This window comes from Copadichromis virginalis, linkage group LG5 (genome assembly GCF_057382275.1).
Source record: "Copadichromis virginalis isolate Kocher_CV1m ecotype Utaka linkage group LG5, C_Virginalis_male_GT1.1, whole genome shotgun sequence".
NCBI lineage: Eukaryota > Metazoa > Chordata > Actinopteri > Cichliformes > Cichlidae > Copadichromis > Copadichromis virginalis.
Window position 1 is genome coordinate 23,483,542 of NC_140622.1, and position 17,150 is coordinate 23,500,691.

General features: G+C 39.2%; 1 protein-coding gene across 1 annotated transcript; it reads right to left on the reverse strand.

The window, feature by feature from the left end:
- Positions 1–2,312: 2,312 nt before the first annotated feature.
- On the reverse strand, positions 2,313–15,676 carry LOC146709747 (sodium- and chloride-dependent GABA transporter 2-like). The gene is made up of 14 exons (XM_085456858.1): positions 15,429–15,676; positions 10,273–10,407; positions 10,049–10,189; positions 9,758–9,845; positions 7,779–7,911; positions 6,100–6,234; positions 5,902–6,005; positions 5,268–5,392; positions 4,939–5,051; positions 4,716–4,853; positions 4,399–4,501; positions 3,991–4,091; positions 3,727–3,897; positions 2,313–3,385 (listed from the first exon to the last, which is right to left on the reverse strand). The coding sequence occupies exons 1-14, from the start codon at positions 15,601–15,603 to the stop codon at positions 3,290–3,292; spliced, it is 1,758 nt and encodes a 585-aa protein (XP_085312984.1). The 5' UTR covers positions 15,604–15,676; the 3' UTR covers positions 2,313–3,289.
- Positions 15,677–17,150: the final 1,474 nt, after the last annotated feature.

The window sequence follows — 17,150 nt, forward strand, 5'->3', positions numbered from 1 at the left end:
CGTGAATGTACACTGAGCACAAAATTTGGACATGGTGAGTTGAAAATACTTTAAAATATATAAAGACCAATTGCTTCAGGGACATTTGAACTGAAGTGTATCCTTCTGTCTTAGGAGAGTTCACTGGCTACTTGCTTGGTGATAGGGGGTATCCATGTTTACCCTATTTGCTTACCCCTTACCCTGACCCTGAACTGGGCCCACAGCAGCGATATAATCTGGCTAATTGCAGGACAAGAGCCAGAGTTGAAATGACTATCGGAATGCTTAAGGCCCGGTTCCAGTGCCTGCAAAGACTCAGGGTCACCCCAGAAAGGGCATGTGACATTATTGTGGCATGTGTGATTCTTCACAACATTGCCACAATTAGAGGAGAACACTGTCCTTCTGAACCAAACATCAGCAGTGATCCAAACCATGAACATCCTGACCCTCCCACGGACATACAAGATGGAAGAGCAGTCAGAGACACCATATGTCACAATCATTTCCTTTGACCCATCACCTCAACATGTTGAAAGAAGAATAAACAGATTTTTTGTTCAACTGGCTTTATTGGTCGCCTGTGTTTCCTGTACACAAAGTATTAAAAGATGTAAACCTCAAAGTGTCTCTGTTGCTTCCTCCTCTGTAACAGCTGTCAATGTTTCTTCATTATTTTCCTGTAGTAAAGGAATAAACAACATTGCTGTTCTACTGTAAACTCATATAATCTGTGGAGTATTACTCACAACTGCATGTTGGTCTGGCTCAACAGGAGGCTGCACCAGATGCAGTACACCACCACCATCAACTGTTAGAATATGAGGTTTATACAGGTCACTTATAACTTACAAGGGACCAAATGGCAATTAACAAACATACCAATCACCTTACACTTCATTGTCATTATGCTCTCAAAGACAACCAAGACTGAGGGAAGGCAAAATCAGTCGGAAAATAACTTCACTACAAAATAATCCATTATGGTAAAGAGTTTATCAAATGAATGAGTAGCACTGCAAAGGTGACGAAAGGATGTATGCACATCATGTATTATTTTGAATTTACCCCTTATGTAGGCACTTGTGTCTTGCGGGGTTATTGCCTCAGAGGATGTCCCCGCAGAGATGCCTTCGGCCACAGGGCGCCCACTGTTTTGGCTGAGGGCCAACTGCTCAGCCTCTGTGAGTGGTGGTGGTGGAGGACCCCCACCTGTTTTTCGGGCCTCCGCTTTTTTTCTGTTGGCTATAACGGGCCACATTTGAGCATACAGAGTAAGCAAATATGTACTTGTAATGTGCTCAGATAATTTCAATAAGTGCTTACAGAAAGAAAATTAATGTAGCCTCTAACTGCAATTGATTTACATGGGACAAACAGACCAAGCACTATGGCTCATAATACAATTACACCTTACCTGTTTGGACTATATTTTTATATTTCATTTTTACTTGCTGCCAGGCACGTTTGGGGCCTGTTGGGTTGCACCTGCGCTCACATCACATCACAAAATAAAATGTATAAAATAACAAATAAAATAACATATGATAAAATAACGTGTTAAATGGGTGGAAATCCCTCGATCAATGTTTAAATAAACACTCACGCATTGACTCTGTTGGCTATGTTTTGCTATGCATGCTCCCTGTCTTTTGCAGCTGTGGCTGTGTTACTTTTTTCCGCGGAATTTGCATGTTATCGGCATATGCTGCCATCAGAATTTCGGCCTCAAGCGCTGTGAAATACATTGACCGCGCCTTCTTTCCCTCCGTCTCCATGGTGACTCGCTTAATCTGTGCTCCGCTTATCAGGGCTTTATGTATCCTCGTCCGCGCGCTTCACTTGGGGTTAAAGCAACTCCGCGTTGACTGAACTAATTGTTATCAGCCTTTCTGAAACCGAATATTCCGAGTTGGACAGTTCGGGGTTACTCAACCGTGAGTGTCGTTTTTCACTCTGAGTTTTCCAAACCGGCTTCCTGAAACAGGGCCCAGTTCTCCATGTTTAAGGGTTTTTCATGTTTCATTTTAGTTCACCCAGTTCAGGTTATTATTTAGTTCACCCATGCCCTTCGTTTGTATTTATTTTGCCAGCGATAATAAACTGCTCGTTTTCTGTTAATCCACATCACATTTCACATTGTGTTTCGGTCTGCATTCAAGTCCTTTTTCACAACATATACAGTCTGCCTCAGCCAGACTGTGACAGATACAAAGTCACTGTACAGGCTATATACGCTGTGAATGGGTTTAACAAGAATGGCAGGTGGTCGTTTTTTGTAGTAATTTTTTTTCCATGCAAAATAAAAGCAAAGAAGCAAAATTACCCCCAAAATTATTTTATTATACAAATTTAAAGTCACATGTTGAATAAAAACCCTTAATCAGTACAAAAATACTTTAGAAAAAAGGAAAACTCTGAATTAAAGCGTTAAAAAAAATTGTGTTACAGATTCAAGCAAGTCCTAATACCTTTGTGGAGGATATACATATTTGGTGTATTATATTTAATAAAAATACATGAATTAGACCCTGAATAAATGTTAGCCACAGAAATTTACCTGTCATGCTGTCATGGTGCACATAGTCAGTGACCCAAACCCATTATGTTTATAGCTGTTCTAGAGTTCTTAATAGAAATGTAAATCCATGGGTAAATATAGAAGTAAAATAAAAAAGCTCTTAATACTACTTTAATCCAAGAAAATACTTACCCCTAAAAAATAACAAAGTAAAACTAGCTTATAAGATATTGTAGAATTATTGTATAAATTCAAGCAGGAAGCATCATTACACCTATGACAACTGTAAAAGAGGTACTGTATATTCATTTAAATTTATATGTAGTAAAAAAAATGCTATTTTTTCCTCCCAGTGAAAAACACAAATGAGAATTTGGAATGCTGATAATATGATGATAATCTTTATGGATAAAAGTACTGCACCACCTACATATTACACTTACAGAAAAGCCATGCCATGTAGCTCCTAGGACACAGCTTTTGTGCTGATGTTAATGCCAGAGGAACTTTGTCGTTCTGTACCACTTTGTCCTTTTAGCTTAGAGTTGAATATAGCAATGATGGCAGTGAATTTCAACACAATTTAATAAAAAAAAAAAAACAAGCTTATTTTAGATCTTTGATCTGTCAAGCTGGTCTTTTTGTGTTAAAACAATTTGCTGTACTAAAAATGACCCACCATATAAAACCATGCAGTAAACAAGCTACTCTACATATTTTTGAAATAAAAAAAATTAAAGTTGCTCTTAAAGTTTGGATTTTTTAAAAATATGGTCATTTGCTCCATTATCGTGGACATGCAGTGAAGCTCGCCCTTTCTTTTGCTGTCACCTCTGCCATCACTGGAAGATCATCTGCTGGGCGGGAGCTGGTCTTAAGACGCTGGAAAAAGGCATTAAGATTGTCAATGAATATCACCAGGGGCATAATTTCCAGGGGGGTTAAGGGGGTTATTACCCTCCAATAATCAGACCCGACCAATATAACCTCTCCAATACAATTATGAATGACCTTTCATAGATAGGCTGTTGATTTTCTTTACTCATTTCAGGTATTACCAGCAAAATAGTTGCATGTTTAATCATCTGGGAATTTACCCAGATTTATTTATTTATTTATTTAGAGAGAGATCTTGACCCCTCCAATGTTCAGAACAAAGTTACGCCGATGAACATCACAGTTAGTTATTCAAATACAAAGCTGCCACTAGTAACATCACTGACCTGCCAGAGACTCCCTCTACCTTTGGCCAGTTTGTAGATCATAGTGACTGGGATCATAGAAAGAGACGACATGGCGAGGAACCAGCCAATCCAGTAAGCCCACCAAGGATACACGTAGGTGTTGTTGAATTTCAGTGGTGTGTAACTTATCAGCAAAAACACAAGGGTTCCCTTTAAAGGAAATCATCGTCAATAATAATCAGTGAAAGATGGAAATTATACAATATCGATAAACTATTTAGTCAGACTGCTTCAGATGCTTACACTGCAAATAAGAGGAGTGGCATACAGCCAGCAGTACTTGATTAGTGACAGAGGTTTGTAACCAATCATGTCCTCAATGTTGTCACAGAAGCGTTGAGCACCTAGGACAGAAGTATTTATTTAATTATTGTAAACAAAAAAGAAGCTAGGGCTATTTTTACCTGGGTTAGCATGCTCACAGTTGCTGCTAATTTCCAATTTGCAGCAACTATAAGCGCAACAATGCGTACTCTTTCCTGCACAAGGAGCTTGCTGTTGCTGCCTCCTCCACTTACATGTCTTTCCATGTCTGCACATTGAAGGGTGTGAACCTCCGTTTCTCTTTGGTTTCCATATATATATATATATATATATATATATATATATATATATATATAAACAATTGTACCACTGACATTTATAACATACCATAGATCCATCCAATAATCACTGACTGGAAAATTGCCATCAGAACAAGAGTGGGCCCACTGCATACATAGTGATCAAAGATCTGCAGAATGTATGCGCCAGCCTAAAATGAAAGCAGCGAATACAGTGGATTTGATTTATTTAAAAAAAAGTATTACTGCAAACAACTCAAAATCCTGTTGATTTAATGGAAACAAAAACACATTTCAGGAGTGTACCTACTGTGTATTTTGTGTCATTTGACCATGCTGGAAAAAAATTTTACACAGTAAACTGATTACATTTGACCAACAATAAATGTGCTTCTGACAGCTCACCTCTGACACTAATAACAGACCAAACATATAGCAGAGCGCACAGATCAGCATCAGATAAAGCTCTCTGCGGTATCCTTTTCGTATCTGGGCTGGGTACACATCTGTTAACGAGGTCATGATGCTCTCGAGACCTGCAAACTGGAGAGTAACACAAAGACAGGTTAGTGTCAAGATAAGTTAAGCAAGAGATTTTTTACAAGACATAGGAAAGACTGAAGCTGACCTGGCCATCTATTCCCAGTAAGATGATCATGGTGAAAAAGCACACAGACCAGACCTGAGGCCATGGCAGCAGGGTCACAGCTTGTGGGTAAACTATGAAGACAAGTCCTGGACCTACAGAGTGAAACCAAGAACAAGTAAATCATGTCAGAGTGCCACAGTGTCTTCGGTTTACGGAGAAATGTTTAATGCATTTTAACATTTAGAAGGTTCCAGGCTTAATAATTGTCATGAGGAAAAAGATTATTTTTCAATTAACAATCCGTAACTTTAGAGAAAAAAAAAACACATGCCAGTCTGAAATCTAACCAAGCAGGTGTGCAGCCTCACCTGATTCAGCAACTGTAGCAATGTCCACACCCTGTTTTTGTGACATGTAGCCCAAAACTGAGAAGATCGCAAAGCCTGATACGAAGCTGGTCCCACTGTTCAACAAGCAAAGATAGAAGGAGTCTCTGCAAATCAGAAACAAAGCTTCCTGTCTTTATTTGTGAATCGGTAACGTACAACAAGGACTGACACTGTGATAACAAGAAATTACTAAAACCTCCAAAAATGTCTCTCTCTGTGTGTGTGTCTTCTGTTCTTTGCCTATCCTGATGCACACTTATGTTTGGGGTTTTTGTGTGTGTGTGTTTGGGGTGTGTGTCATATTTATGGAAGTTGTGCTGATGTGAATTTAATTCTTCTTCATGCTGTATCTCACATTTTGTGTTGTTCCTGCATTATCACAACAGTGTTGGTCAGTGCTATTAAATTCTTTTGTTTGGGTGCAGGTTAAAGTTACATTGACTCATAGTAAGGGTTCGACACTTGTAATGAAAAAATTTAATTAAGATTTTGAATCTTTTACACAAGTCTTATTAACTGATAATTCTTTAGCATTAGGAATTAGCAGCTATAGTAGGACATAATTACAAATTGTGATTTAAACCATCAAATTAGATCTTCATCAGGTAGTCACCTATAACAGTTATTGTTGTACTTGTTGTAGCTTCCAAGTGTAGTCAGGCATCCCAAACATATGGCATAAGAATAAAATATTTGTGTTCCAGCATCCATCCAGACCTGTAAACCAACAGAAGATTATTTTTCCAAAAATGCTGCTACTAAATGCTGTTATCGTGGCACAAAAATCAAAAGAAAATAGACTAAATAATACCTGTGGGTCAGCAAGCCGTGCCGGATTCGGATACAAGTAGTATTTGATCCCATGGAAAGCTCCGGGAAGGGTTATTCCTCTGACAAACAGCACAGCTAATGTGATGAGGGGGAATGTGGCTGTGAAATATGTAGCCTGTAAAAAAATAAAACGGGCAATACAAAAAGTACACCATAACTAACAATAGAGGGCATGGTAACATTTGCAAGGGGATATGTTGTGACAATGCTGTGATTTTGGCTGTGCAAACCTTTTTAAAAAATTTTCACCAATCCATCAATGTTACTTAATAAGACTATCTTTATTTATTGTTTTTACAATCTTGAATTTTCTAACTGTATCACTTCAGGAAAAAAGGCACCAGTGGATTAATTCAATTAACTCCAGTGATTTAGGAAGAAAATAAGTTACTACACGCTACAGTAGGTAATTATATGGCAGAGACAGCTGGGATCTATTGCACACGTCTCTCCCACAGAGAGATTTCCCAGTCAGCACTTCCAATTCACTTTCTCACAAATCACAAGCCTCACATGAGTCATGCCTATCCACTGAACGAGGCACACGAGAGTCTTCGCGTGTTTCATAACGTTTCGTCAAACTGTTGCTTTCTATATGAAATTAAACTCGCAACCGTATTTGACATTAGCTTGCTCGTGGCTGCTTTAAGTTTATATTTGAAAGATTCAAATTGTTCAGTTACTTTTTTTTATCAGTCTAGACAAAACAAACCTTTGGGTTATATAGACGGAATATGTTACATCACAACGTGTTTTTTTTCCCATGTATACGGGAGTTATTTTTTGTTTTTGTAGTTTATGTGAAAAAGGGGCCTGCTTTTTTCTTTACAAAGTAGTTTAACCAAACTTTTTTTTTTTAAGTATCTCAGATAAGAGATAATCCTTTATTAGTCCCATACGTGGGAAATTTGTTGATATCTTAACATCTAAATTTAACCAAACTAGAATTGTGCCTTGGGTGGCTTCAGTGCGGCTGCTTCCTATTTTAACTAATCACCAGTAATTTCTTTAATACTGAGTCCAACAATCTGATTGCATGTGGCTGCAGGTCTGACACAACCACAACTGCATGACAACACTGTTATGTGTTGGTCTGCTTTGAAAGCTAAGCACACGTAACACTGAACTATTGGCTTGGCAGCAGCCCCAAAAAAAAAAAAACTGTGGCTGTCTGGGAGTTCTGGTCTGTTATTTTCCATGCCACACCTTAGTCACTCAGCCATTCTCAGTGAGGAAAAGTTGTTGTGGGTGATTTTAGAACAGGAGGGAAAGTGTTTCAGATTATTTATGACCCCTTCATCATCAAGTAACCACTGATTATAACGTTTTGTGAACTAGACATCCTGTACCATGTCTGTCATTGAATTTAAGTGCCAAACATTATCTTCTTTGTTAAGCATGCGGTGTGTGCTAAGTGGAACAAAAGTCTCCTAAAAGGGTTTTTAGTACTCAGCTGTAAAAGGCTGATGGGGGTTTTTCATCACCCTGCCGTGTAGGCTGGTCGGTGGGGGTGGGCTAGTAGGCGGGTGGGCGGGCATTGTGGTCACCCAAGTTTCTGAATGCAATAACTCAATAATAAAGCTAAGTAGGAGCTTCAAATTGATAATAGTGGTGTATCTACTACAAATCTCGGACACACATTTGTCATTTTAGTGTTACCTTTCCTGTGGATTTAACTCCCTTCCAGACACAAAAGTAGCAGATGACCCAGGCTAGAAGAAGGCACAGAGAAAGTTCCCACTGAATGTTTCCCAAGGCCTCTATGCCAGTGGATATGTTCAACACCCGACGCCTGAAAGATGACGCAGTGTTAGTTAGATGAATGGCCTTTTAAAGCAGTATGTGTTGTTGTGTAAAACTTCATCTTTGGACTGTAGTTACTAGTTAAGATTTTAATTTTTTTTTACCATTACTGTCATTACCTACACATATGTGTGAGTTTGGAGAGGGCTACAAAAATGGGCAACATGTGAGCATTGCGTGAGTTTGCATGTTGAAAATCCAATACCCAGGAACATTTATATCAGAAAAAATATTATTAGTTACATATTTGATTGACAAGTCACTGGGGCCAACATGAAAGACCTGATGAAGTTGAAGCTCATTAAACTATTCAGAATGATATATGCTTGAATGTGCAATTAAAATCACTTCACACCTTTAGTACACAGGTGTTTTCAATTATTCTGGTTGATTGATCCCATCTCAGTGCTGAGGGGGAGCTATGCTGACAGATGCTACAGCATATGCTGTTACACGTGAACTGTCTTGCTCAGGAAATATGAGTCTCTCAGATAAGGCAGAAGATCTGAATAAAACTTCATAATAGTGCAGATTAGGTAATTTCTTTGTTTTCACGTTGTGTTTGAAGGTGTTTTCAGTTAGGAGCAATCAGACATCTGTGTGGCGCTAAGGGGACTCACCAAACTACTAGGGGTGCAACAATACACAAAATTCTCGGTTCGGTTCAGTTCGATACTTTGGTGTCACGGTTCTATATTTTTTCGATACAAAAAAAATGTTCATTCTTTTTTAATTTGTCATTTATTAAAATTATAAATATATATTTTAACTCAAAAGTACAGTTTTTAAATTTAATGTTGCTGAAACAACAAAGTAATAAAAAAAATAATCTATCTGATAGAGAAATCACTCATCTTTGGAAAAGAGAGTTTATTACAGAGAAATGGCTCTTTCCAAAATAAAAGCTATACTACACGCTTCTTCTGGGCTATATTCTCAGCAGCATATTAAACATATCAGGTCCCCATAAGGAGAATCATGTGCTAACGGCTGTCTAAATGACTCTGGTAAAGTTTGTAGCATGCATGCTTGTTGTTTTGTCTGCTTCCACTTGTCTTTGCACTAGAATGATGTCGGCGTAAATGTGCAGTCATATTCGTTGTGTTCCCACTAGTGCTGTCAGCGTTAATCTGAAATGACGTTAACGCCACAACACAGCAAATCTCCGTTAACGAGCTACCACGGATCGCCCCGTGCGTGGGGCTGGACGGTGTCAACACGTTAACGAGCTAACTGCGCTAACACACTAGTTCCCACCAATGTAATTGAGCACTGCGTGGCACATCAAACATACTGTTTTACTTTTGTCCATGACGCGCTTACCTTCAGGGTCATACTTCACATGAAGAACAAAACAGTTCCAAAAGCCAGATCTGAATGAGGGTGGGGGAGGTTCAATTTGCCATGTTGCAAGGAGCTTAGCTTCTGTCTTGCTAGCTTGTGCTGCGCTCAGTGGATCTGCGCTGGACAGTGCAGCCTAGGCGGAGTAGTCGAACGCAGATCCACTGAGCGCTCAACACAGACAGCATCGTCAGAAGAAAAGTTGATAAAATAAATTAAAAATGTTGTATTGTTCGATACATATGCATACCGAACCGAAAGCAATGTATTGAACGGTTCAATATCGATACGAGTATCGTTGCACCCTTACAAACTACATGATAAAACTGGCAAATTTATCATAGCACATGCAAAGAAACACACGAAAGCAGTGTGGAAAAACAAAGATCTGATGTGGCTGTGGCATCGACATGCAGAGCTTTTATCTTTAGTATAGTATACCTATAGCTGAGCTTTCAAATGAAGTTTTATTAAAAAAACTCATGATAACTCACTGCCAAAATTCTACAACAGAAGATGATGAATTTACAGGTAAAGTCCAGTTGAGGGTGGCATTGTAGTTGTTTATTACCACACAACGATCTGAAATAGATTAAAACACAGTTAAAGATGACAAATCTTCAAAGGCTTGAATTTTATTTATGTCAGTTAAATTGCTTAAGCGAGATGTCACATTTAGAAACACAATGAAGTGACATTAACATTATCCATACTATTTTTAAGGCCACTGATTTTTTGGTGTATGCAAAGGCAGATAAAAGTATAATAGCAACATATGTATTTACTTGTATTCCATGTGTTATTACAGGTGGCCCATGGCAACTCTCCAGAGAAGGAAGAAAATAAGTAGAGAAAAGCCCAGGCTAAAATCACAATATAGCTGATGCCTCCGTAGAAAATGATCATTTGGCTTGCATATCCCATGCCTGGAAACAACAACTGTTAGCATTGCATTCTCTTACTTCTTCTTCATTGATCTGCTTCACCACAATTCCAGTGGTTAGCTCACCTTCAAACAAGGGGCAGACCTTCCTCCAGCACATGATTCCTCCCTGACTAGTGTACTGGCCCAGTGCCGTCTCCAGCACAAATAGAGGTATGCCACAAGTGAGAAGGAATAGGACGTAAGGGATGAAGAATGCACCTGCAGGTGACAACAAACTACATTAGCACATGACTGGTATACTATATTGCAAAAATATTCATGTTCATCTTTCAAGACAATAAGTACTTACTTGGGCAATGCTAGGATATACTTTTGAATCATGAGAGAAAAATGCAGCTACAGAAACATGTCATATCTGTTATTTTCCATGCCACACCTTAGTCACTCAGCCATTCTCAGTGAGGAAAAGTTGTTGTGGGTGATTTTAGAACAGGAGGGAAAGTGTTTCAGATTATTTATGACCCCTTCATCATCAAGTAACCACTGATTATAACGTTTTGTGAACTAGACATCCTGTACCATGTCTGTCATTGAATTTAAGTGCCAAACATTATCTTCTTTGTTAAGCATGCGGTGTGTGCTAAGTGGAACAAAAGTCTCCTAAAAGGGTTTTTAGTACTCAGCTGTAAAAGGCTGATGGGGGTTTTTCATCACCCTGCCGTGTAGGCTGGTCGGTGGGGGTGGGCTAGTAGGCGGGTGGGCGGGCATTGTGGTCACCCAAGTTTCTGAATGCATGAGAGAAAAATGCAGCTACAGAAACATGTCATATCTGTAGTTAGTAGACTATAAAGGTATTATGAGTGAACTGAAAAGAACTGGGCCCATGAGGGAACCTTGGGGTACACCACAAATGGTTTGTTTTTTGTTAATGGAAGTAGACTTTTCTGATTGGCTAGAATGGATGTCTCACTTGTATCCGCAGTGACACACAGTTACACACAGTTAGTTCAGTTCAGTTCAGTTCAGTTCAGTTCATTTTTATTTCAAACATTTCAAACATGTGCCTTCACAATCATTACAAAATATCATTCCATTATTTGTTTGACTGGACCAGCTCTTTATCCTCTCAAGGATACTTGAGGGTGCATGGGAGTTTGCCCAACCAGTCTACATGTGTTTTGTGGACTTGGAGAAGGCATTCGACCGTGTCCCTCGGGGTGTCCTGTGGGAGGTGTTGCGGGAGTATGGGGTGTCTGGCCCATTGCTACGGGCCATTCGATCCCTATACAACAGTTGCAAGAGCTTGGTTCGCATTGCCGGCAATAAGTCGGACTCGTTCCCTGTGGGTGATGGGCTCTGCCAGGGCTGCCCTTTGTCTCCGGTGCTGTTCATAATTTTTATGGACAGGATTTCTAGGCGCAGCCAAGTGGCGGAGGGCTTTCGCTTTGGTGGCCTCAGAATCTCATCTCTGATTTTTGCAGATGATGTGGTTCTGTTGGCTTCATCGGGTGAGGGCCTCCAGCTCGCACTGGAACGGTTCGCAGCCGAGTGTGAAGCAGCGGGAATGAGGATCAGCACCTCCAAATCTGAGGCCATGGTTCTCAGCCGGAAAAGGGTGGAGTGCCCACTCCGGGTCGGGGATGAGTTCCTGCCCCAAGTGGAGGAGTTCAAGTATCTCGGGGTCTTGTTCGCGAGTGATGGGAGAAGGGAGCCGGAGATCGACAGACGGATTGGGGCTGCAGCTGCAGTAATGCGGACGCTGCACCGGTCCGTCGTGGTGAAGAGGGAGCTGAGTGTAAAAGCGAAGCTCTCAATTTACCGGTAGATCTACGTCCCTACCCTCACCTATGGCCACGAGCTGTGGGTAGTGACCGAAAGAACGAGATCGCGGATACAAGCGGCAGAAATGAGCTTCCTCCGAAGGGTGGCTGGCCTCTCCCTTAGAGATAGGGTGAGAAGTTCGGCCATCCGGGAGGGGCTCAGAGTAGAGCAGCTGCTGCTCCACATCGAAAGGAGCCAGCTGAGGTGGTTCGAGCATCTGACAAGGATGCCCCCTGGGCGCCTCCTGGGTGAGGTGTTCCAGGCATGTCCCACCGGGAGGAGGCCCCGGGGCAGACCCAGGACATGCTTGAGAGATTATATCTCTCGGCTGGCCTGGGAACGCCTTGGTATTCCCCCGGATAAGCTGGAGGAGGTGGCTGGGGAGAGGGAGGTCTGGGCCTCTTTGCTTAGGCTGCTGCCCCCGCGACCCGGCCTCGGATAAAGCGGATGAAGATGGATGGATGGATGGATTATTTGTTTGAAAAGGAGTAGGCTGAAGTATTTACTTATTTGTCCCTACCCCCTCAAGTTTTACCTCTCATTCATTTAAATTTTTTTTGTCTTAAATTAAACAAACAACATATGAAACATATGAAACATATGAAGTAAAGCAAAACAAAACATACATAAATCAACAAAAGAAATTAGCAAGCCCCACCACAGTATAGTTTCTTTCATATGAAAAATACAGAATGTGTATATTTGCAGATACACAAGTTATGGAAAAACAAACAAACCAAAACAAAAAAACAAAAAAAGAACCGCAACACCATTACCAGCAACATTACCGTCCTGGGTTAACCCCGTTTTCTTCATTCTTATACTTATTTAAAATTAGGTTTTTATATTTTACTTTAAACTGTTTTATGTTTTTACTGTCTTTTATTTCTTCTGTTAGACTGTTCCATAATTTAACTCCTGCAATTGAGATTGACATAGTTCTTAAAGTTGTTCTAGCACTTTGTATTTTTAAATTCCATTTCCCTCTTAAGTTATACCCACCTTCTCTTTCTATGAACAATTTACAGATTTCTTTGGGAAGCAATTTATTTCTTACTTTATACATTATTAGCGCTGTTTTAAGCTTCACCAAGTCTTGGAATTTAATAGCTTGCATTTTGACAAAGAGTGCATTTGTATGGTCCCTGTACCCTACATTATTTATTAATCTAATGGCCCTTTTCTGTATTATAGTTATTGTTTGTGTGTTACTTTTGTATGTGTTTCCCCAGACCTCTACACAGTAGCTCATATATGGCAGTAGTAAAGCACAGTATAAAATGTGCAGTGCTTTCTGATCCAACATATGCTTTGCTTTCCCCAGGACGGCAATGCCCCGTGCCAATTTCCCCCGAACATAAGTAATGTGTGGCTTCCAACAGAGCTTGTGGTCAATGATCACCCCAAGAAATTTTATTTCATTTACTCTTTCTAAATATACATTGTCAACACATATTTCTACTTCGATGTTTTTCTTTTGGTTTCCAAACAACATAAATTTGGTTTTATCTAGATTCAATGATAATTTATTTATATCAAACCACTTCTTTAATATCGTTAATTCCTGTGTGATCATCCCCAAAACCTGTGGCAATTCCACACCACACAGTTACACACAAGTGAATATTACTGTAACTATCTCTGACTGAATTTTCACACAGAGGACACAGTTGAAGGCAATTTGTCTGAATATAAATATATTTTATAGTCTATGTACTTTAGGAAAGGTTCAAAGCCTAAGGTGTAAAATACGGTGGTGCAGCAGCCCAGCTTTAAGCCGGACCTGCTGCCCTTTGCTTCATGTCTTCCCTTTCTCTCTCCTCATTTTGTTATCTATCTTAATTGTTTTATTTAGTAAAGTCCAAAAGGCCCCAAAAACAATCTTTTTAAAAAAAAGAAATTTGCATCTAGTTCATTAAAACACCTAGAGGACCTATCTTGAGATATCTTTTTGCAATGCACTTTTAATGAGATGACTATAAATTATAAGTTTTTTTCTGCACAATCTGACGTCATTTTGTGTTGATTTTATGCAAAGTATTTAAATTTCCAATCTTCTTACATTGAACAATGTTACAGTAAACAATATGACTAAATCAGTAGGGGTGCTTAACTTAACTATCAAAAGCTATACCCAGCCACTTACAGTGTCCTGTCCATGACACATCAAGATAAAGGAACTATTCATGTGGATTAGGAACACTGACAAACGACTGAAGCCAGCAGAATGTAAAAAATTATACACGGTTACAGAATCTGCTGCAGCATCAGTCTTTACATTATTATTTCTGAGATTCAGATTTTTTATAACTGCAGGGAGATGTTTATAAGTACAACAGTAGAAACCAGGTCAGGTTTCAGGATGATGCTGTTATAGTATGTAATAGTGTGTGGTCTAAAATAGGATGATTTAGAAAAAGACAGACACCTTTGAGATATCTCTGTTAGCTGATAGCTTAGATACACTCATATTTACATAATTCAATTGTTCAGCTATTTTTTATGAGGTAAGCTAATAAAGCCACAAGTATTTTTTATTGCTGTTGCCAAGCAGGATGCAGGATGATTCTTTCTGGTGCAGTTCACTTTCTTCCATTGTCAAATAAGTGTTACCTTGAACGACTATGTGTGATTCTTCTGTGACATAGGGCTTTTCTCAGTAAGAAAAAAAAAAGGATGGGAAATAAGAACCCTGAATTTATCACTTGTTATGGGGACACTTAATCAAATTGGAACAACGGCTGATAATGTCTATGAGCAGATTGTCAATTTCTCAAGGATAAAAGCTAGAACATTTAAATAATATCATCATTTTGCTATGGCTGAAAATAGTCGTTAGGCCTGAAGTTTATTTGTTTGAAATGCCTCTGACATATCTGTCCTCATTTAAGGTCAAAGAAGGGGCAAATCACCAACTTTCAAATGAACATTTCCATCCCTAAGAGGTAAGTCAATAATATTTCATCTGTCTTTTGTTCGTTTGATTTCATTCGTTCATTTTTGGAACGTTATCATCAAAATCTGCCACGTGAAATGTTTACGATGTCCAGTTTGTTTCCAGTTTAGCACCATCACAGCTAGATATTTTTCATTCAAGTGGAGCAATGCTGAACTTAAAGGGCTTCAGCAAAGAATCTGATTGTGATTTTTGGCATGGACACAGACTGTTATTTTTATAGCCTTTTGTAACCTGTCAAATCCTTAATCAACAGGCAGACAGAGACACAGATGGATAGCAGATACACTTCACATTGGACAGTTTTAATCATTTGCAGCTTTTAACAAAACTTTGAATGAACGTATTTGGCAGTGAAAATAAATATCTAATTAAAGCCCATAATTGTGCTTTGGTGAATAATAAAAACATATCTTCTTAATTCCTTAAGAAAAAAAACCCACTATGATCAACCATAATACTACACTTTTATTAATTAAGAATAATGAATAGAAATACTTACCTCCACCATTCTTGTAGCAAAGATATGGAAATCTCCACACATTGCCTAGTCCAATAATAGCACCGGCCACAGACAGGATGAACTCCTTTTTGCTGCCCCACTTGCCACGCTCTTCAACAGTTTTTGAAGTGCTCTTTGTGGGGAGATGAAACAGCCTGCACAGAGAGTCTGCCATACTGCTGAGCAAGTGGTCTAATGGTAGTACTGGCAAAGACTCTTGAGTGTCTGGATTGACTGGCTGGGGACTGTCTTATGTAGATTTGTATTGGGTTACCTAATGCTTATCTAATTGATGACCTGCACGGCCACAAGGGGGACCTCTAGATTTATACCCAAAAGTAATTTCCCAGCATATAGCCGACAAACAGGAGAGAGAAGCACGTGTGACTAATCTCCTTTTGAGCATGGTATTGAAGGCTTAGAAAGCAGGGTTCACTGTCTCAAACCACCTATAAATGACTAACAACTACAGTAATAGTGATAGTTTAACCAAGTTAAAAACAGAGATTAGCCTCCTCTCAGTCTTCTTGCATTCATGTATATTGTTATACATTATTACAGTTTTGTGTAATAAAACAAGTATCATGCAGGGAATTTCCAATACTTAATACTGAAGCCCCCAAGAGAGTCTTTGCCAGGAGGCCAAGAATTTCTAAAGCCTCATTAGATGCCGTTTTCTGTGTGCTGTGCTGTGTACATTTCGTTCCATCAGCTAAATGCCTAAGCACCATGTTGTCTTCTTAATAATGAAGACTTATAGATATTTTATTTTTAGAGGGAAATTTGGGACTCTTCTACTGTGAAGCTATACTGTAGTGTACACACTGCAGCATGCGGTTTAGCATTGTCTTAAAGAAATATGCAAGGCCTACTTCAAAAAAGATCGTTGAGGGGAGCATAAGTTGCTCTAAATAATGTATAGACCTTTCAGCTCTGTGCCTTTCCAGATGTGCAGTTTGTAATTAATTAGCATCTTATTTCCTGTGCAAGCAGTAAAGACACACTCACTTTTTCACAGGGCTACATAAAGTCTGGTGAAAACTTTATTTTCACGTGACCATATGTGACAAAAGCTTCCTTGCAAGTGGGTAGAAGCAACCTTAGTGGGATTCAGCTTCACACTGGTCAGTAAGCATGTCATGTAAAATATATATTTTTAAAGCAGGCCTCAGGTTTTGCCCACTAAATGACCCACAATGCCCTTTAAGATGACATTTCTATAGTCTTAGTGTAGTCTTTCTTATCTGAATCTGGAGAGAGTTGCTTTAGCCTCATCTGGATAGATGAGCTGACATAGAAACAGAAATATGTCCAGTAAGAAAATTAACTTCAAAACTAGGTAGCAGAGCATCTTTACACAGTCATTCAGAGTTGTTCTCAGGGTTCTCCTGGCTGCCTGAAACATTTCTGCTCATTCTTGATAAAGTGAACCTTGAGCTCACATTATTTATAAACACTCTAAACATCACTCTCACATCAGAATATGTGCCCATAATTATGTGCTAGAAAAGTTTCCAGTGCACAGTTGAATCCAAATGGTACACAGGCGTGTAGAAAGTTGTGAGGAACATAAGTTCTTGTTCTATGTAGAGAAATCAATCTTTAGTAAGGATTTGTAGAAGTAATATTTCACTTGGGGATAAATTTTCTTTCTACATGTGAGTGTCTGTATAAGCTCACTCACTCAGGTAGGTTGGTGAACTTTAATGGTGTAGCTGTTAT

Excerpts from the sequence above, each read along its gene's own strand:
- LOC146709747 (XM_085456858.1), bottom strand. The coding sequence starts at position 15,603 with ATGGCAGACTCTCTGTGCAGGCTGTTTCATCTCCCCACAAAGAGCACT. Across the intron at positions 5,393-5,901 it reads TACAACAATAACTGTTATAG|AGACTCCTTCTATCTTTGCT; the intron begins GTGACTACCTGA and ends TCTGATTTGCAG. Across the intron at positions 4,092-4,398 it reads GATTATTGGATGGATCTATG|GTGCTCAACGCTTCTGTGAC; the intron begins GTATGTTATAAA and ends CTTCTGTCCTAG.